This window comes from Saccostrea echinata, unplaced genomic scaffold (genome assembly GCF_033153115.1).
Source record: "Saccostrea echinata isolate AGI-Se365-2 ecotype Australia unplaced genomic scaffold, CSIRO_AGI_Sech_v1 ptg000002l, whole genome shotgun sequence".
NCBI classification, from domain to species: Eukaryota; Metazoa; Mollusca; class Bivalvia; order Ostreida; family Ostreidae; genus Saccostrea; species Saccostrea echinata.
The window spans coordinates 8,147,659-8,169,573 of NW_026889751.1; the positions used below are offsets into that span (position 1 = coordinate 8,147,659).

General features: G+C 35.8%; 1 protein-coding gene across 1 annotated transcript in view; it reads right to left on the reverse strand.

Annotated features, from left to right (window-relative positions):
* The window catches only part of LOC133203983 (usherin-like), a 72,620-nt gene that overhangs the window by 18,334 nt on the left and 32,371 nt on the right, over positions 1-21,915 (reverse strand). The window contains exons 35-64 of the mRNA XM_061339776.1: positions 21,558-21,711; positions 21,088-21,227; positions 20,738-20,874; positions 20,298-20,433; positions 19,794-20,090; positions 19,207-19,425; positions 17,932-18,123; positions 17,337-17,579; positions 16,877-17,089; positions 14,739-14,941; positions 14,273-14,481; positions 13,897-13,996; positions 13,224-13,369; positions 12,803-12,933; positions 12,419-12,606; positions 12,132-12,282; positions 11,822-12,019; positions 10,604-10,801; positions 10,246-10,400; positions 9,714-9,903; positions 8,988-9,095; positions 5,896-8,886; positions 5,510-5,703; positions 5,312-5,407; positions 4,874-5,118; positions 4,381-4,601; positions 3,932-4,111; positions 3,773-3,847; positions 2,489-2,733; positions 1,806-1,984 (exon numbers count right to left, since the gene is read on the reverse strand). Coding sequence (XP_061195760.1) covers positions 1,806-1,984; positions 2,489-2,733; positions 3,773-3,847; positions 3,932-4,111; positions 4,381-4,601; positions 4,874-5,118; positions 5,312-5,407; positions 5,510-5,703; positions 5,896-8,886; positions 8,988-9,095; positions 9,714-9,903; positions 10,246-10,400; positions 10,604-10,801; positions 11,822-12,019; positions 12,132-12,282; positions 12,419-12,606; positions 12,803-12,933; positions 13,224-13,369; positions 13,897-13,996; positions 14,273-14,481; positions 14,739-14,941; positions 16,877-17,089; positions 17,337-17,579; positions 17,932-18,123; positions 19,207-19,425; positions 19,794-20,090; positions 20,298-20,433; positions 20,738-20,874; positions 21,088-21,227; positions 21,558-21,711 — 8,134 coding nt within the window. The remainder of the gene's footprint in view (positions 1-1,805; positions 1,985-2,488; positions 2,734-3,772; positions 3,848-3,931; positions 4,112-4,380; positions 4,602-4,873; positions 5,119-5,311; positions 5,408-5,509; positions 5,704-5,895; positions 8,887-8,987; positions 9,096-9,713; positions 9,904-10,245; positions 10,401-10,603; positions 10,802-11,821; positions 12,020-12,131; positions 12,283-12,418; positions 12,607-12,802; positions 12,934-13,223; positions 13,370-13,896; positions 13,997-14,272; positions 14,482-14,738; positions 14,942-16,876; positions 17,090-17,336; positions 17,580-17,931; positions 18,124-19,206; positions 19,426-19,793; positions 20,091-20,297; positions 20,434-20,737; positions 20,875-21,087; positions 21,228-21,557; positions 21,712-21,915) is intronic.

A 21,915-nucleotide genomic window follows, 5' to 3' on the forward strand; every position in this document is an offset into this window, starting at 1 on the left:
TCATAGGTGGGATCAGGTATCATGGAGGAGTAAGCATCCCTTGTCTACCGGTCACACCCGCCATGTGCTCCTTCAGCCTCCTTGTCATGATCAGGCAAATTATATACTGTTCTTGGGCAGGTCATTGGAAGCATTGTGGGATGCGGAAGCTAAAATGCTGGTACATGTAGCATATTTGGATGGAACCCTAGCTAACACTCAAGTTTGATGAGAAAAACTTGGACAATACTCTGTAAAGCATCCATTAATTTATACAAATGTAGATGATGCCTAGGCTCCTGTTGTTTTAATATATGATAACATCAATGACAGTTATGTCCAGGATAACTATATCAAACACATTTTTTAAAAAAACTAATCCAATCTCCTACAAGTATATTTCATGTTAATTGGTCTATGTAAAAAAAAAAAGAAAGAAAAAATCTGATTTTAAACAAATGATATAAGGTCTCATTTATATAAAGGAAAAAATCCACTATTGATGTTTTTTAAATTGCTTTTTTTTATTTCAAAACTGTTGTAGATGTTATCTTTGGATGCTATTGGTGAGTTGAGAGTGAGAAGTGGAAAGGTTCTCCTATATATAAACAACGGGAATTGATGCTGTCAAAAGTACTTCAACATATTTTTTGTTCTTTTTTTCAATCGCCTTTTTAATGCATTTGTTGAAATTGATTATGATAGGATTCTGAAATATTTCAGTAATATAAGGACATATGTACAAGAGTATTTATTTGATCAATACATTCCAATTCATCAGAAATAACATTAAAAAGATTTCAATGCTGCACAGAAAAAAAATAATAAAACATCCAATGGTAATTAAAATGCAAATGATCCATTTATTACAGTCTCACAAAAATACTTGCACGTAGTATAGAAAAAATACAATTGTAAAGGCAATTAAGTTATCTTAAATGTTACAAATTGCTCCCAAAAACTTGTCTAGTATATACCAAGTTTACAATGGGTCATGCAAGAACTCTTCTTGGCATGAATGAATTCACAGCCCTGATAATCACAGAGTTTGTCCATGATGTAGCAGGTGAGGATGACTTTACAATCTCCTCCCAATACTAGAGATCCAGGTATCACACAATGGGTGTCGGTAAATACACTCTGTGACTTGGAGAGGGTGTATCTCCTCCCAATACTATCTCCGTTATTACACATGGGTGTCAGTAAATACACTCTGTGACTTGGAGAAGCTGTAACTGGGTCCCTGTGACATCATGTCATCAAACTATTAAAAACATAAAGCAACAGTTCAGAAAAACATACAGGGTCTAAACTAAAACAATTATGCAATGCATGGATTTGCTAGTGTTTACTATAGAAATGAAAATATTCAACATTTTAAAAGGACAACACCCTCTTCTCTTTACTTCTTATTTCAATTTACAAGAGTACATTTTTATTAGAAATCCCATATGTTTGAGAGAACTCTGCAAGTTAAAATGATAAAAGCTGAAGAAGTTATAAAATATCCAAAAGATTATGAAGAATGTATCCTGAATGGGCACTGCATAGACCACAACAGGTCGCTATTCAATACAACAGGCTAATACTACTTTAATTTCTGTATGATCTCCATTAAAATGAATGTATTTTCCAACAATAAATGAAGAAATTTACATAAGGATTCTAAAAAGCAATTTTGGCAGAAATTTGTTCAATTTCCCTCAATGTTCATCCTAATTCCATTTAAATGGGTAATGATTCTTCATTTGAGCAAAATTGAATTCTTCGTTTTTACCATCAAGAAAATTTATTTGTTGATAAATTCAGTAAGAAGAGAAAAAAGCCCAACCAATCCACTGTCCAGTGTTCTTTTCCAGAAGAAGTCATCATCATTAATAAAGTCATCTCCATCATCATCATCATCATCATAGTTAGGGCTGGCTGAAGATGAGGTGAAGTCAAACTCGTAGGAGTGAGCAGGGTTAACATGGCCCCGCCTACCATACAACTGACGTGACATCTCCTGTGATCACAAATTAGTAGAAAAATACTGTCAGTAAGTTTAGTAACATTAGTTTTACAGATAGGTACGAAAGTGCTCATAGCCATAGACATTATTACTAAAGCATGATTACAGAATATACACTTCATTTCAAACTGATGTATTACATTGATTAAATTTCAAAATTCAATGTTATCATAGTCTCTCTCAAAGGACACGCTAACTTTACTGTTACAAGGAAATAATGGAAATTTTTTCGTTTCTTTTTTATTATTCTTTCTTTTATATTGTCACATACAGTAAAACACAATTACAGTGAAGACACTTATAATGAATTCATGCTTACAATGAAGGGATTTTTTCATTCCACATACTTTTAAAACCTTCTATGAATCTTATTGAATATTACAAATTATGTTTTAAACAAATCAAAATTGTTTATCTCTGGCACTTCACTATAAACAGGTTTAACTGTATTTTGTAAAATCTAAGCAATGTCAATAGGAATATCCATTATTAACTTACAGTTCCAAATACACTCCCACTGGAAGTGTCTTCGTCTGAGTACCCCTCCCTGGATTTTCCCCTTCTCTTTCTGAGGGGGGACTTTTCACGTATGTATGGTCTGGACGACAGGACACACCTCATACACAGGACAACCGTGACCAAGAGGAGGATCAGGCCAATCACAATCATCAGTGCCATAAACCACACCTCCTTGTAAAACTCCTCAGATGTTGTCTGAGTTTGTGTAATCCTGGCTATGGTTTCTGATAAAGAAACACTACCGTTTTAACTATGGGTAGCACATGTTATCTTCGCAATAATTTCTGGTAACAGAAACTTTAAAGTTAAGGATAAATATCACAAACTTTTTTCAGAAATCAGCAAGAAGCCTAACAGCTTTAAGTTCATGTATATAACTTGAATAATGTTATCCAGAGTAATTATAGTAGAAATTTTGCAAAAGTCTGTAGAAATGTCATGTGTGCAAAACTTTATGGCACAAAGTTGCATTTTTGAACACCAAAAAAGAAAACTTCTTTATAGCCTGGGAATTTACTAATTATGTCATTTCTATTCAAAATCATTCAAAAAATATATACCAATCCATAAATAAATTTTTGTGTTTGTGTTATTTATCCTTAAACTAGTTAGTACATGAACAGGCATTGAGATGACCTATTTAATTAATACTTTAATAGAGAAATGAATCAATGCTTTTGACCTTTTTTTTCCAAATCACCATAAATAAATAGTTTATATTATGAGAGAATTGGTGAATTTCAATACGGATTCTCTGTATAGTTCTGTTTAAAGCATATGTGTGTGTATTGAAAAATGCCAGTTTAAGGACAAGTCATCTTGAAGGATATATCTTAACTGAAGTAACAGGACAGCTAAGAAATAGTACACCAATGTTTAGCTCATTTATTGAAAGAAAGATTGAGAACATCACATAAAATAAAATGTTGACATACTTTTTTCCATGTGGTATTAATTTACGCTATGTACAAGGTCACAAATTTTCTGCGGAAGTTTGTCACAGCATAGTTAAAGTGCAATTAAGACATACAGTGGCAATCCATGAAATCAGTGTAATTTTCTACCTATGGATTGAACAGAAATAGTGATTCAGTGAAATTTTCACTCCATGGAAAAAAGTACATGTATGTTAACAGTACCTAATAAACTTAACAATGCTACATACAAATTGGTACAGCATTGCTCATCTTCTTAATTGAATGTGAAAGAACAAACCAAGTTAACTATTAAATTCATAAGATGATTAGAGTAATTATATTTTACCTGGAGACTGAATCTCTATGGCAGGAGATGCTGCCTGTCCTACCTCAGTCACGGCAGTGATGGAAAACATTATGTCTGAAAAAGATGCTAAAAATTCAAGAAATGCAATTAAAAAAAAAACTGTTTCTACAGAATAGATACACAGATTTATAGCCTCACCCTTTTTAGAGGTTTCTTCATCTAGAAAACTGTTGAATCCTACACCACGGAATGTTACCTGGTCATTAATGACCAGGACAAATTCTCGCAGTTTGCCATTCAGCTCAAAACTATCAGTCCAGTCAATATACACTTGGCTCCCATTCCTGGAGTGGTGAGGATACCTTATGTACACTGGATCTGAAAAACATAAACATTTAGTAAATTACCAACTGACTTTTGGAGTTTATCTTTTTTTTTTAAATGCATATTTATTAGTTCTGGTAAAAAAAATTAGTGTTAATTACATGTATTTATGCATAACCATAGTAGAAAAATGCACTTGGAGAAAACGTAGCAATTAAACATTGTCATAAACCAATCTTTCTCTCATACCACTAGTAACCTTAATTGTAATTGAATAAATTATTTTAACAGTAACTAAATCAATGATAATATAAAGCATTCACTTGTTTGTAGAGTTTCCGCTCTAGTCCAGCTCACATCTTCTACCCCTCCAGCACTGTTAAAAGACAGAACCTGAAAATCGTAAGCAGTGTAGGGGTGTAACCCCCTGATTGTCCGCTCAAGAACCAGGCCTTCGTGCACGCGCACTACCTCACCAAGAACACAGGAAGTGGTAAATGGCTGCCAGGTCAAAGGGCAACTAGACCTTTGCTTCAGTACAAATCTGTTGAGAGCAAGTAGTGCAAATTTAAACATGAGTGGTAAAATGTTTTCATTGTAGTCAACAGATTAAATATATGCACGAAGCACATAAACATAAATGTCACATTAAAAAGACAATAAGAATGTTGGCCAGTCAGTACCATCCAACCCCAACGAATACAGGAATCCAAGTCATTAATACATGTAAATATTTCTACATAAAATACATGCATTCATTGAACTTATACAATTATCCATATATTGATAAATAAAATATTCTACAGAGAATATTACTTAATGATTTCTCCATTGGGTTCCCTGGGGTAGTTCCATGTCACCTGGAGTGTAGTACTATTGGCAAAGCTGACCAGGACAGGATCCTGTCCCACAGGTTTAGCAGCTTTGGTCTGGACCAGGATGGCTTGAGTGTCAGTACATCCCCCTTGGGTACAGGCTCGCCCCTGGAGAGAGTACCAGGTGAATGGCAGGAGAGAGTTTGTTTGTCCAACAGTGTGCACAAGGATGTTACCACTGCTTCTCTGCATTTTAAATGATCAATAAATTTACTAACTGTCCAAATTTGGCCCCAATAGTTGTATTGCACGTGCTTTTAAAATTTTACTCCCATAAATTATATTCAATTTAATGGCAAATTACATAGTTTTCAGATCATCTGTCTCTCTCTCTCTCTCTCTCTCTCTCTCTGAGCTTTATGAGTAAAAGCAAACATACCACTGTTCCATTAACAATAATACTGTACATGATGATGACTCCATTGGGGTTTGTAGGGGGACTCAATTGAACAGTTATCATCTGGTGTGTTTTACTCTAAAAGTCCAAATTCAAAATTAATGCCACACAAAATCAGTCTTTCTAAAAATATTTCAACAAAAGTTATATCAGTTGATACAAATTCTTTGTCCTGCTTACCTGAACAACAGGTGGGCTGAGTCCAGTGGGTGGGGCCTCCTTTGTGCTAACACTGGACCACTCACTCTCTGTCCCACCTACACTGTTGAGTGACATCACCATGTACTGATATGTTGTGAAAGGTAATGTGTTGAAATCACTAGTTCTTGTTTTAGTACCATTGTATACTGATACCCTCCCTGTGTAAGACACGCCTGTAAACAAAAAATGTCCAAGGAATTTAAAGAAGGATGAAAATTAATGTACGGATACCCTATTTTGAATGTTTGTTTGAGAAAAGAATTACTGAATAATAAATTTAAATGTGGCCTCAAGAAGCAGTAAGATTCAAATGCTATAATAGTTATGGCATTACGGCACTGTATGTGAGGTTAATTTCAATATACCTATAATTTCTGATACTGGTTTCCTCCTATACACTCTGTACTGTATAATGACTCCATTTGGCTTCAGAGGTGGGTCCCATGTCACCAAAACTCCAGCATGCACCCCTTTGTCATCTGCCAGGGCCAGTAGAGATGGGGTGGGCTGTTCCTCTGGGACTGCTTCCAGGGTCCTGGCCTTAGACCCCTCACTAAGCTCACATCCCCTGCTGGTGCAAGCCTGCACCCTGAAGGTGTACTCTGTCCAGAAAAGAAGACCAGGTACGGTGTAACTGAGCATAGAGGCTCCTCCAGTGTAGATAACTTGTCCATCCAATAAGAGGGTGTAGTTCTGAATTTGTCCATTTGGTTTTGCAGGCTGATCCCAGGAAGCCTGTATTGAAGTGGAGGACAAAGGCTTTAGAACAGGAGGACTAAGACCAGCTGGAGAAGAAGAATAGGTTGTGGCAATAGCAGATGGACTTTCCACACTCCCCTTCCTATTTCTTGCTATTACAACATAGGAATAACTTGTTCCAGGACTCAGTCCATAGTCTGTAAAGGTGGTCACCAGATTTCCTGAAATGGAGAGACTTTGTGTGTAGATCAATGCTCCATCTCTTCTGACATCATAAGAGGTGATGATCCCGTGTGGATTCAATGGAGCTTTCCACATCACTTCTATTGACTGAGAACTGAGGACATTTAGTGTGGGCTTCTGTAAACCAGAGGGAGCATCATCCAGTGGCCTCCCACTCACTTCTCCACTTTGTGTACATCCACCTCGAGTGCAGATTATTAGAGAGAATGAGTATAATTTGTATGGCGTGAGTCCTGTTTGAGTATGCTCAGTGCTGAGTCCACTGTAGACACTATTCCCATCCATTGTAAGTTGATACTTTGTGACTTGGCCACTTTCTTGACTTAAGGGTGCCCATGTAGCTTTTATGGCAGAGGAGCTAATGGCCTCGAGATTAGGAGGTTCTACTTTTACTGGTGGAGATTCTACTGTTCTTATTATGGTTGGAGTGCTTGTGGTACATCCACCTGCAGTGCAAACAATTATTTTGTAACTATAAAATGTATAGGGAAGCAAGTTTGTGTCCACATACTCGAACTTGTCACTTTTGTCAAAACTGAGTGGCACACTATCATTTCTTTGTAACTGATAACTCTGGATTACTCCATTAGCCTCAGAGGGAGGAGTCCAAGTTATCTTTAAGCTGTCAATCACATCAGGGATATACTTTACAATAGGAGAAGCCACTCCTTGGGGTGGAGCCTGTTCAGTAAAGATAGTTTGCCATGGACTTTGAACTGAACTGATGGCATTGGTTGATCTGACACTGTACTGATACTCAGTGTAAGGGTGTAGACCCACATCAGTGTATGTAAAGGAGGAGCTGAGAGTATCATTTGTAGAATATACAACAACAGGATTGGAGAGTTCTCTCTTTGTCAGTCTTTTCTGCTCACGCCTCAGTACTTCATACATTAAAATAACTCCATTAGGTTCAAGAGGTCTTGCCCAAGAAATCATGGCTGATGTGGCATTAACTTCCAATGGTTTGGGTGTTGGCTGATTTGTGGGGGCAGCTTCTGCAGTTAAGAAGTTCTGAAACACACCTTTGGTACAACCTGCCTTTGTACAAGCCTCAAGCTGGACTGTGTACATTGTAAAAGGCTGAAGTCTCCTCATTTCAAACTCACGATTGATACCTTGAAAGAGAGCTACTAATGAACCAAGTTCGTACAGTCTATATATAGAAATAATTCCATTTGGCTTGGCTGGCGGATCCCAACTTAAAATCAAAGCAGTACCAGAAGCAATTTTCTCAGCTTTTACAACAGGCATACCGGCTGGAGAAGACTGATCTGTTTGTACAATAACTGTTTCTGAAGAAGCATTTCCAGCTTTGTTAAGAACTTGTAAATGAACCTCATAGTTTGAATAAGGTTTCAGTCCACTAATCAATGTCTTAAAGATATCTGGAGAAATAGACAGATACTCCACTGTGTGATTCCCTGGACTTATTTTTATTTCTTTGTGTACAACTCTGTACTCCAAAATAACCCCATTAGGATTTGTAGGAGGACTCCATTGAATCATGAAACCAAAAGCACTGGTGGCACTGATATCTGGTCGTTTTAGTCCTATGGGTGGTGCCTCAAGAGTTCGAACCAAAGCCCAACCACTAGAGGCATCCCCTTTCTTGTTCCCAGCCACAACTTTGTACTGATACCGGGTGTATGGTTTGAGGTCATTCCCAGCATGGGTGATCTGTAGAATCTCAGGCTCCACTCTGTTGATCAAGAATTCAATGAGAGAACCCAATTTCCGGTAATAAATCAAATACTGGATAATATCACCATTAGGAAAGAGTGGAGGTGTCCATTTTATGTCTACCATGTTTGGGCCTTTTGCTGTCAAAATTGGTGGCTGCATGTCAGAGGGTGGGGCCTCTTCAGTTGTAACCTTCGTCCCAGCCCCTATACCACATGCATTGGGTTCACCAGCCAAGCAAGCAACCAATCGAACGTCATATTCAAAATGAGGTTTCAATCCAGTGACTACAGTGGAAAAATTTAGACCGACTCTCTTCTCAATCTCCGTTGGTTGTCCAGCATTGAGTATAACACCATACTGATCAATGGTTCCAGAGGATGTGACGATTGGATCCCACTCCATAAAGATCTGGGAACTGCTCTGTACAGTGACCGTTTTCAGGGCTGGAATGTTGTCAGGGATATTTGTTGGCATGGATACTGATTTAATGGCACTGCTGGTGTTCCCTTCACTTGTCCCCACTATCAGGTAGTAACTGTATGTACTTCCAGGCACCAGTCCAGAGTCGGATGAGGACAAGCCCTTACCAAAATACACATTTTTAGCTCCTCTGAACGAGATTCTCATCACAGAGTAAAACTTGAGGAGGCCATTAATGGACAGTGGAGGATCCCAGAAAATCAGGACTGAAGAAGTGGTGAGAGCGACAATCCTTGGGGGAAGAACACCTGTTAACGATCAGAAACCATTTATTACACATATGTGAGATAAAAGAGCAAATGAACATTGTTTTACAATATCACAGAAATCATTTTGATATTGTCGTTACCTTCCGGTAAAGCATGTAGGGTTTGAAAAGAGACCTCCTTACTGCTAGTGCAACCCACTCTTGTGCAGACTTCAATACGAACACTGTAGTTGGTATAGGGCTTCATGCCTGTAAAATAAGCCAACCTCAGCAAAGTAGATTTTAGAGAATTCAATGTCTACCTGTATTTGAGGGGGAATCCTTAAGAACCCTTAAGAAAGCAGCATCTAGTAGTGGTAGAGTACCATTCAGATTTTCCACCTATGGTCTTTCTGGTTTGAAGACTTTCCACTCATAAAAATTTTCATAATCCATAAAAACACTATGTATATTTCTTATACTGAAGCCAGATATAAAATCTGTTCATTTCTAATGTAGCTAAATTTTATCATCCATTGAGATATTGAAAACTTTCCTCTCATGTCAACATTCCTATTTTACTTGACGTTAACTTTCTGGTGGTATTTTTTACTACTTTTTGAAATGAGATTGAAAGTGTTTTATTTTTTATTCATGTTTGCCTCATTGTTTGTTTACAAAATACATGTACATATGAAATTGTGTAATTTTTCGCTTTTTTCTTTTGGGAAAGGGGGGGGGATTTGTGGCTATGAAGAAATAATTTGTTTGAGATGATAGAAAAACATATGCAGTTCTTAAAGATTATTTGTTGTTACTGCATTAAAGATAAGACAAGTCAGTACATGCACATCAATCTTATAATGAACAAGGTACACCTGTACTCACCTCTAAGTATGATTGACAACTGCATGGTTCTAATGGTCCGCCCATCTGACACTGAGAGAATGTAGTGGGTGATAATACCATTAGGTTTGGATGGAGGTTTCCAGGATACCTCAGCACTCTCGGACTGGATCTGGAGGAGAACGGGAGGATCCATTCTCTCGGGGACACCCTCAGCTGTTGCTACCATCACCTGTATAGAATACAAAGGCCAATTAAAAGAAGGTAAAAATTGTCCACCAGAATTAAGAAAATACACTATTTGAGATAAATGATATTGACACTTTAGATATTTTGTTGGAAGAGAAATGTTAAGTTCACCAAATGAAAAATCTGAAATTCAAAGCACATATGTATTCAAAGATTTGAACAAGTCAAGGATACATTATCACTGTGGAATCAAAACCCAATCAGGATATTTTACCATAATCAGGCTATTTTTAATATTGTGATCAGGTTATATTTCATATTCATATTAATGAAATATCATATCCTCATCACTTCAGATGTAGTTAACAAGAAAATCCAGACTTACTTCTTGACTGTCTGTGCAGCCTGCATCGTTACAAACTGTAAGCTTGTAGACATAGGACTGGTATGGTAGAATAGCCTTGTCATCAGTAAACTCAAAATTAGGGCCCCTATAGAGCTCCAGGCCATCACGGTAAAGGATAAAATGGGCTATCTCCCCTATAAAACAACATACATGTACATCACATTCATTAAATATATCAATGCAATTATTTAACAAGAATTCTATAGACTTAACATGTGTATTTGTGAACGAAATAAAGATATTTTTCCTATCACTATATTTACTACCTAAAACATAACGAAAATTGGACAAGTTTTCAAAATATTTTCACAACTGAAAGTAAACTGCTCTTATTCACCATTTGGTCTCTGTGGCATGTCCCAAGTGAGATAAATGACATAGACTTGGGAGGGGTCCACAGTAGCTGCAGGGGGAACTACTCCACTGGGGGCAGCTGCCAAAGTCCTTGTTTTTACCACACTGCTGCCAGTACCTCCTGCACTGTTCACAACTTCCAGTACGTATTCATATACAGAGTATGGCTGTAAGTTGTTATCTGTTAAAAAATATTAAGTAATTAAGGGGATTAGCTAAAAATACACACGAATTTCCGACTTGAAAATTGAAAGGGCCCCTAGTAAGCTTATTTGATCTAATGTATATTGATTTGTCCATCTTGATCTATAATTGCAGCCCCAACCCAGTCCCAAGGGTCATATAATTAAATTCCAATCTTCAATCAAAAAAATAAACATTACCTAAATTTTGTCCTTTTTTTGGATTTTGAAATATATGACCCCACCCTAGCTTCCATAGTGTCACCCTCTCTCCCTGAAAAAAGGGTGTATACCTCCATTTGAAGAAACTTAAATTCCCCTCTAACTGAAGATACCATCTGCAAAGTTTGAAATTGGCCAAGTGGCTATGCAGAAGTTGAAAATGGGGAAGTAAGGGTTTACTGATGACATACAACTGGAGAAGAATGCTAGACACTCTCTCATCAAAAGAGCTCACTTTATCCTAAAGTGAGCTATCAAGTATTCTACATGTAGTAGTATTTCATATGCTCAAATCTTTATCATAACCTTAGACCAAGTGACCCTGAAATCCATAGCTGCCTTTCTCTAAAGCAAATTTGTAAAATGTTTTCATTTTTTTTAAATACCTTAGACTATTTGAATGATCTTTATGTGTTTTTGTCTAACAATTGCTCAATTCACAATATGTACTGAAAACTGAAGTTTGTAAGAAAGAAAATATCCAGCATAGCACATGATATAAACATCAGATTGTATATCAAATTAGATAAAATTTTTGAAGGAAAAGAAGTAAACAGATAATTGACACAGAGAAGGGCATTTATCCTTTGCCTCTTTTAATATACATGTATGTTAAGCTTTTAAATCTTCTTAGCAGATCTAAAAAAGACTCCCCTGACATAATACTTTTTTGTGATTGCCTGTAGAATATAACATACACTAGAAATCAATTTGTCTGTCTATCCTTCTGAGAAAAAAGGCATTTCAACAAAAGTAAAACATCGAAGAACACAAGTAAACAGTTAAAAAATATCAACCTATGAATGCGTCATTTAATCCACTGAATACAGTCTCCTCTCTTAGCATGCAGTCACCAGAGGGCTCTGCTTTTGGTGTAGAGGTCATGTGACTGCCACTCCATGAACCACAAATAAGGGAGTTCTTGTTGAAATTGCAGCGGTCACAGAATGAAGTGTTAGAATCGGCCATGTTGCAAGTTTTTCCAACACCACAACCTGTAAATGCTTATATTTTATCACAGAAAATCCAAAACAGGAGAAACTTTTATTATTCAGAATACCATGCTTAGCTCAAAAATACATGTAAACACCAAAACTAAAACTTTACCATTTTCCATGCTGGAGAAATCAGCACAGACATGAGTGTAGGGATTGTATCCTTGATAATTACAACAACCGAGTCCTTTAGAGATCTTGTTTAATCCACAGCACACTTCATTGGCAGCAGTCTTCTCCAGGGCACTGCCATACACAAAAGCCTGAAGACATGATAAAAATACCCCATGAATTTGTTTACTTTATATATCATTAAACCAAAAATTGAAAATAATCCTCACTTTTAAAATAATCATAAAAATTTGATAGCTCTAGACTACCTTATGCTAATTTTCTAACCTGTTGGTGTCCCGTGTCACTAGTGCAGCACAGACTCTTATTGGTCAAAACATAGTCCTGTCCACAACACATCATCCCAGGCTGAATCTGGTAGGCACTTCCTGTCACATGGTCACCACAGCAGATCACACGACCCTCATAGACCTGCCCACCACAGCAGACTTGATCCAGAGCAGCATGAAGCTCACCTGAACATATGGAATAGACTTTCTCATACCTAATACATACACAGTATAAAATGGTGTATACTACAATGGTAAACACCTAGGAAGGGAAAATGTCTAAAAGCACTCTTTGAAGAATGGATAGAGGAATTATTTATTCATAATGTTCAAAAGACAGAGAGATATTTGTCAGCTATATATTTATGATAAAGAGACACACCATCACAGCACATTTGGGCACTGTTGTTGAGGTATGGAATGTCCCCACAACAAGAGTTTCCCAGACCCACACTGACACGGTCTTCATTGTCATCCTCACAGCAGGTACGTTCTGGTAAGACTTCTAAATACCTGTCAAATGTGGAAAAATTGTCATTTTCACCTTTTGTAGGAACTTTTTATCCATGAAGCTTTACATTGGCTTGAATTTTGGTACAAGAATAAGGTCAAGAAAATAAGTCTTTACGGATTCAACTGTGTTGAGTTTGAAACTAAAATGGGTTACCACTTACAATGTGAAATATTTAGGTATTTGTAAAAAAAAAATTTTATCTAAAATTTTTAAAGATTTCCTGAAATCTTCAAAATAAAACTGATAAACTGAATTGTTTCCATCATTTTTTTTTTAATTTGGCTTTTACCTAGTGCCACAACAGGTGTAATTGTTTATAGGTGTATGGAACTTCTCTCCACAACAAACTGCATCAGCAGAAGATTTGTACAAGTAGGACTTCCCACAACATTCAAAGTCTGGCTTACTGGTGTGTATCACTCCATCACAGCAAACCTATACAGAGTAAGTGTAAAGAGTTATAGAGTGTATGGAATTATAGAATGTACGGAGTTACTGTATACAGGGAAATTTTTGCCCCCGTTTTATTTTCGCCCCTTTCGCCCTACTCACAGGAGGGCAAATTTAAAACGGAGGCGAATTTAAAAAAAAAATTCTTGAACAGAACTGTGATTAGGTGAATTTAAAACGGGGCAAAATTATCTGCAAGTGTGAAAGGGCAAACAATAACCCTGTATACAGTATAGAGTGTATGGAGTCATTGACTGTATAGAGTTATAGTGTATAGTCACTAGTTCCATTATACGCTCAGCTCTTAAGATAAAATAGAAGCCAAATGGAAAAAAAAAACTTATGAAATAGAATTTAACAATTTAAATGGAGAATACATCTATACAGGCAAAATATACCCAATCAATGAACACCTTAATACTATTAATTCAAAATGTATAAATTAAGCTAGCACATACACATCACATGTACAATGTTTGTGAGAGAAAAGATGAAATGTGACCTTTACTTACCTTTGGTCCACTGTAACAGACAGACCCACAGATTTTCTGGTGAATGCTACATTCCAGGTATGTACACTTTGTGTGCTCTGGATAAACTGTGCTGGGCGGACTGCAATCCAATCCAAGTATAAACATTACATGTTTCATTTTAAATGCTTCCAATATAAATTGACTCAGTTCTTTAGAGGAAGTAAAAATTAAGTTTATCCATGAGGGACAAAGCACAACACACAAAGTTAAAAAAAAAACCCAGATTGTTATACATATAAGTAGCTTGAATTACTCAGGCAGCAAAATAGAAGTATGCAGCACAATAAGTTGTAAGTCTATGAGGGCTTCATTAAAGAATTTTTATGTACATGTATTTTATAATCAAAATCCTTACATGGATGTACAAGGAACAATTGTTCTCCTGTTCAAGTCATATCTAAGGATGATCCCGTTTGGTTTGGTGGGTTCGATCCATGTGATGTTGATCTCAGTGGGGGAAAGAGGAACCACTTTAGGTGGTACCACACCTTGTGGCAAGGATTCCCTGGTGGTGACTCTGATCTCCGGACTCCTCGTACAATCATAGGTAGTGCAAACTTCCATCTATAAATGAAAATTTTCATATACATTCAATACTATATAGCAATATTTTCCTAAAACTTATACAGTCAATCCTCATTATTTGGAACTTGACTGTGTTTAAGATACATATCTGAGATTTTGAAGTTAAATGACAGACAGAAAAAATGCCTGGGACATCCAACTCATTACAACATAGCCAAGGTTTTTTGAAATGTCCATGTTTGAGATATTGAAGTTGAAGTTTACTAACTACTGATTCTGAGAACTTTACAAGATACCTGAATCCTGTAGACAGTATATGGTAGGAGGTCAGTGAGAATGAAGGAGCCTGCCTTGGCTGAGTTAGTACTGAATCTTCTGTCATTGAGGTAGATATAGTATCCTGTGACCTCTCCATTTGGTGTCTCTGGTTCTGACCAGGTTACTCTAAGAATTGTATCACTGACAACAAAAATCATTGGAGCTGCCATTCCCAGTGGAGCTAGAAAAAACAGTCAAACATATTAATTGCATGCAGTACTGAGAGCCAAAATTCTTTGCATAGTCCCTGCCCTAGGGGTGAACCAATATGACTAAAGCATATCATGATATATCATGATATACCAGGACGGTATCATGATACATATTGCAATATTTCACATATTTCATATTTTTTAATATAATTTGTATGTCTCTGTTCTTAAATGAGAAACTCTCTATTACAATGTGAAAGGATAAAAGTTGTAGATTCCTTCACCAGTTTCACAAATACATTATATAACATTTTATAAGCTTTGATCACAATAAAAACTGAATAAGTAAATGAAAGAAATCTTTTTCAACAGGTTATACTAAAAAGCATAACATACATTGCTTAAAATGTGCATTCTGATACATATGTATCTGGTTTTTGTACCATGATACAGTACAATTTTTTTGGGGTATTGTGGTATACCGGTATATCAGTATATCGTTACACCCCTACCCTGCCCTTGCACAATATGCAAAATTAATTGCAAGTAGAAGAGATTTCAATTCAAAGAAATGACATACATGTAATATCAAAGGTTTCATTTTTTTTCTATTAAAATTAGAATATATGGCCAGTAAATTCCAATGTTCTTTGGGAAAAAAAAGCAAAAATACATCTACACTGTAAACTAGGGATGTCAATTTTATTCGGACAGCTTAGTCGAATAGTCGGAGGCTTTAGTCGAACGATAGTCGAATATTCGTTGAAATTGAAATTAATTTTTCATGTCATTTTCACTATTTGTCTTTTTATAGACTAGTTGTGGAATGTTTGATCTACGCTATCACCATTATACTACGAATTTCTTATTCGTAAACATTTACGTAGTACAATAAATACATCTACATGTATCCAATGTATTTGATTTCAAATATAATATTTACTGCACATTTAATATCTAAATGCAGGATATCAAACGCTCGCATTTGTCCTTTCTTTTCATAACGCTAGTACACGTACCCGTTAATTGAAGCCATTTCTGTCGTGTCAGTGACCTGTGACTGGTAAACAATTAAATCTAGTTCTTATAAAAGCAGAGAGAGCTTGCGATAAATTTTAATTATGAGATTTTGTGCAAACAATCAATACAATCTTAAAATGACTGTATGATATGAATATAAGAAAGAAACACCATTTAATTACGCTCGTAGCTGTCCCCCAATTTACATATATTTATAATTTTGTAACAGCTGTTTAATTATTCTTTATGATTTGTTGCATTAGGTCAGATCTTATGGAGTTGCAGGTTGAAACTTTATAATTTGAATCTACAAATCCAAACAATTCTTGAACTCCCTTTCCATTTAGAACAATAAGAGGTAGAAAATCCTTGATATTCATATTTGTGATAGCAACCTTTTTCTTTCCGGCTCTGCTTTCTTGGCATTTTTGAGGAGAACTTTCTAGGAAAATTTCACTTGAAGACTGTGGATATGTTTGACGAATTCGGCTTATTATACATAATAGTTGATGTTCCACTGCAGAATAAAAGTTCAGTTTCACATAGCCCTGATAACGTACTTTTATTATTTTTTTTCATCCTGACATCATTTAAAGTAGGCCAAAACTGTAGATTTTGGAGGCATGTTTACCGAACACAAATCGGCAAATAAATAATTTCCTTTGAACAGTTAAATTTTACCCTGGGTTTTACTTACGAGAACTTTGATCTGTAAATAAATGAAATGGGCGGATCCAAGTTTATTATCTTTAATTTAAAATTCCTATTAGGTAACACATTTTTAACGAATAACCGACTAAAGAAATTTTAGTCGATAGTCGGTATGATCGAACGATAGTCGAGTACTCGAATATTCGTTGACATCCCTACTGTAAATGAATCAAAAACTCAAAACTATGTGGCCTCATAATAATAAACATTAAAAGCAACCATAAAACTCGAACCTCCATCTAACGTTTTGGCTGACATTGGATCGCTTGTAATGGACTGTCCTCCATGTATTGTGATGGTCAGATAGACAGTGTACAGAGTGTTCGGGTGGAGATTCTTGACCAGGACACTGCTGGTCCCCGGGTCATAGAATTCTGTCACATTGTGTCTCTCACTGTAAGCTTTCAGGGTGAACTCTGTCACAGAGCCCTGGAGTTCTACCACATCTATAGAAAATTAATTCAGATATTTTGATTTTCTTTAAATACTTTTTAACTTAAATATGTTTTCAAGAAATAAATCTCTTTATTTATATGCAAATATGTTTATCTTAAACCTGCTGGCATAATTTGATTTCCGAAAAATTAACTAGAAACAGATGAGTTTTTGAAGCAATTCTCATAGATACAAGTGCCTTTTTTATGTCTAAAAAAAAATAAAAAAGACATAAATTGAGGACAGAAAATGACTTACCTGGAGTAACCCATGAGACCTGTAATGTCACATGATTCATAGGTAAAACATTAATGACTGCAGCCTGCCTGGGAAATCCTCCATAAGTAGTGGCCTCCACTGAATCTTTGCTGGTCAGCTGACCTACACTGTTGTACACGGTCACCTTGTAGATGTATGTAGTAAATAATGACAGGCCCCTGTCCTCAAAGTAATGGGAAGTTCCCGAGTAAATGCTAAGCCAGGAGGGATTTATAATTGTCTCTACAATGTAAATAAACAATGTAAATGTTAATAATTCAGTGTATATAGTGTCCAAATCAAGGTGTTTAATAATTTTAGTTGCTAGTTAGATAAAGCTGATTGTATACTGGACCCTCAAATCACACTCTCCCCCCTTTCATATTTGCTCCAATGCACCAAAATACAATTCAGCTTCATTTTTCTACTTCAAGGTTATGTGTTCCAATCAGCAACATTTTAAATTGAGGAAAATTGAGAATAAGAGAAAAGAAATTGGGGTAAATATGTCCTTTATTATCAGATGTGAATGGAGCATCCTCGCATGTTTCTGTTACAAAACTTTTAAGATTTTTTTCATTAGCAACAGCTTTACCTTCTAATGGTTGGCGAAGCATCTTTCTCATTAGCTCAAAGTGAACGTTTGGTCCATTGGCCCTCTGGGGATTTTCCCATGTCACAGTGATCAGATTCTGAGATATGGGGGTGGGGATGGGAGGATTCTGACCCTCAGGAATAGTTGCCTGGGTTTGAACTGAGATAGTGGCACTCTCTGTACATCCCCCATCTACACACCAAAAAAAAATCAAATTCAGATTATTAAGTTTGTGTTCCTTCTTAAACAATAGACATGCGCTTTATCATATATATGTATGTCTGTTAGGGATGGGGAATCGTAATCAGCTGCAATCGATTACAGTTTGCTGTGTTATCATAAGTAATCAGTAATCATCCATTTTCGTGATTACAAGTAATTGCAATTTAATCAATTACTCTGAAAAAAAAGTCGTGTAATTGATGATTACTTTTTGATTACTTTATGAAAGAAGTGCATAAAATTTTGCTCTTTGATGATATTCAGTGCATATTTTTTCAGTCTGCAATTTTGTTTATAAGCAAAAATTATTACAAAAATTATAGGCTATATATATAGAATTTCTATAATCAGGTCCATTGACAATGCAGTGAGGGGTTTTACATATAAAATTTTTGTCCAGGTACCATTTGAAAGTAAAATGCCTGAAGAAGATAAATCCAATCTACAACTTGCTTTAATATTGGTATTCTAATGATTTTCTCTACTTAAATACAGAAAAACATGTTCAAAAATAAAAAGCATTTTTAAGAAAAACTTGTTTTTAAAAAAATGAGTACACCCTTCAAACTCATACTCTGACCTGACATATACGCATCCAGGTTTATGAATAAAATGAATATGTCCTTCAAACATATACTCTGACCTGACATATATGCATCCAGGTCTATGAATAAAATGAATACATCCTTCAAACATATACTCTGACCTGACATATATGCCTCCAGGTTTATGAATAAAATGAATATGTCCTTCAAACATATACTCTGACCTGACATATATGCCTCCAGGTTTATGAATAAAATGAATACATCCTTCAAACATATACTCTGACCTGACATATATGCCTCCAGGTTTATGAATAAAATGGATACGTCCTTCAAACATATACTCTGACCTGACATATATGCATCCAGGTTTATGAATAAAATGAATACATCCTTCAAAGATATACTCTGACCTGACATATATGCATCCAGGTTTATGAATAAATTTCCAAAATTGATTTATTTAATATTTTATGGTATCAACTTTTTCCCTGACCATACATCCTACCTGAACACACAGTGAGTGTCACTGAGTAGTTAGTGTATGGTTGTAGTGTGTCCACTCTCAGACTCTGTACACTGATGTTTCTTATTTCATGCTGCTCCTCATTCAGACGTATAATGTAGTACTCCAGGATGCCATTTGCTCTCACTGGTTTATCCCAAGACAGCGTTAGAGAGGACGGGCTGTTTACTTTTACAACAGGAGGCATCACACCTGTGGGTTCTACAATTGAAATGAAATCAGTCGACTGTATCATTCCAATTTTTGTGGTGTTACAATAAACACATAAATGTTCTACATGAAGTGCATAGAATTCAGCTGGATTATTTGACCCATGGATGAAGGACTGAAGTGTTATCATATCATATATCATGGAAATAACCTTGCCATATGGAGGACAACAAACTTGTCACATTGTGTGCAACAATATTTGTACAAATGTTCAATTTAAAATTGGACATACTTTTCTAGGATATTGGAAAAATAATACAAAGGGACATTTTGCATTTTTAAATTAAAAATTTAGATTCAAAAAATTGCTGTAAATCATATAAACTGCAAAAATGAGTAATCTATATATAAAATCTCACTAGATGACTTTGTGATGGTGGTGTTCCATTCTGAGGTTAGACTCCCTGCTCCATTGACCACTATAATTCTATAATCATACACCATAAAGGGAGATAATTCAGACATGTCATCCACATACTGCTGCTTGGCATCAGGAAGAATCTTTGTGACCACGGTGATGTTGGAAGTTCCATTCACACGACGCTCAATTTGATAATGTGAAATCAAACCATTGGGGTTTCCAGGAGGTTCCCAGTCCACTTGAACTGAGGTGGGGGTCAGTGAGAGCAGTCCTGGGGGTGCAAGATCTTCTGGAACTGTATTGACAAAATGTGCATGTCATAACAAATAACAAATTTTAATGTTAAATTGTCTGAACTCTCTCTCTCTCTCTCTCTCATAAATTACAAATCTGAAAACCTCTGATGTGCTGAAGAGCTAAAAAAGAAATTGCTAAAAATTTACTTCAATAATGAATTTTTACATATATATGCAATGCAAGAGAATAAAACTAAATGTATTACCATCCTGTAAGGTCCTGACAGTAGTGGAACTTGAACTTTTTTGACACCCCCCTGATGTACAGGCTTCTACATTGAAGATGTATGAAGTGAAGGGTCTCAAAGTGTCCATCCTTCTCTTAGTTGTCACACCATCAACCTAGCATGATGAAAATGAACAGGTCCATTAGTCTTGTTGGTTATCTTGGGTGTTTTTCAGTGAGCCATTCTATGTGTTTTTTTCTCAACTTATGTTTTGTAAAAGTTAACAGCACACCAGTACTTCCACATGGTTCAAAAAACAGTTGTCATGAGTAAAACTTTTAACGAAAATTTTTAAATACACAGACATTCTTTCTAATGAATTCATCAATCAAATTCATTTTACAATGAGAAATGTGTATTGGTAATCTCATTGTTACTAAATTCCCTAATTTTCAATAAACTTCCATTAATATACTTACAGCAGCAATAAGATGATCATTTTGATAAACTCTGTACTCCATCACCACACCATTAGGTACCAGGGGTGGCTGCCATACTATATCCACATGGCGAGAACCGATAGACGTGATCAGGGGAGGATCTATACTTCTTGGCTCTATCGAAAAACAGAGAGACATCAGTTAAGACAGGAAAGAAGCTTGCTAGGCCAATACATGTATGTCAGGAATGAACATTGCAGTAATTTTCTACTTTCAATTACCTCCCCTAGAAATAGCAATTTCACTGCATTGGGTTTCTCCATCAAAGAATCTTTACCATATTTTTCATTACAATTAAGAATTGAATGAGTATTGTTAATGAAACTAACTGTCTTGACGTGTGGTCTGTTTACTCCAGCTTGATTTGGTTTCTCCATGTGTATTCTTTGCCACAACCCTGAATTCATATGGTGTGAAAGGAACCAAGTTTTGCTTTGTGTGAAGGAAAGTTGTTGTAGGTCCAAATATACTGAAAATATAATCATCATCTGAAATTTTACTCAAAAATCTCAACTAGGAAATTATTCAAGTATTCTGAAATGCCTCTTTGTCAGGTGCAGAGAAATTGCATTCATGTCCATAACATACCAATATACAAGCAAAAGTATCTAAGGAGACTAGCTCCACTGGTTTGAGCTTATAACAACCTTGAAGAAAAGTTATATTTGGAATTGAAAGATTCTTTTTCCAAGTTTTACATTTTTCTCTACAAAATTGTTTAAATTTGTAAAAGCTCAGAGATCTGTGCATTGATATGCTTTACTTATGTAAAACTGAGCGTACTTCATGTCGGACTTACTCATAAATTGTGGTTCCATTGTTGATGAGATCTCTGAACTGTAGGATATACTGAGGCTGCTCATAAGAATTAGTTCTTCCTACTGGCTGCCAGGTTACCTTCATAGATGTGGGTGTCTCTGATACCAAATCAGGGGGCATAACTCCATCAGGCGCTAGAAATTAATTCAAAATAATTCAAAATTCTGGCATATATAACATAAATTTCACTTCAAACTTTGAGTAAAAAAGATGAGTCATTATAGTATAGCCCACTATCCAGTTTCTTTGATAAGTTTTGATGAATTTAATCAGTTTTAATAAGGTATAGCATGCATTGACTCTTGAAATCTGGAGACAAAAAAATTCAAGACAAAATA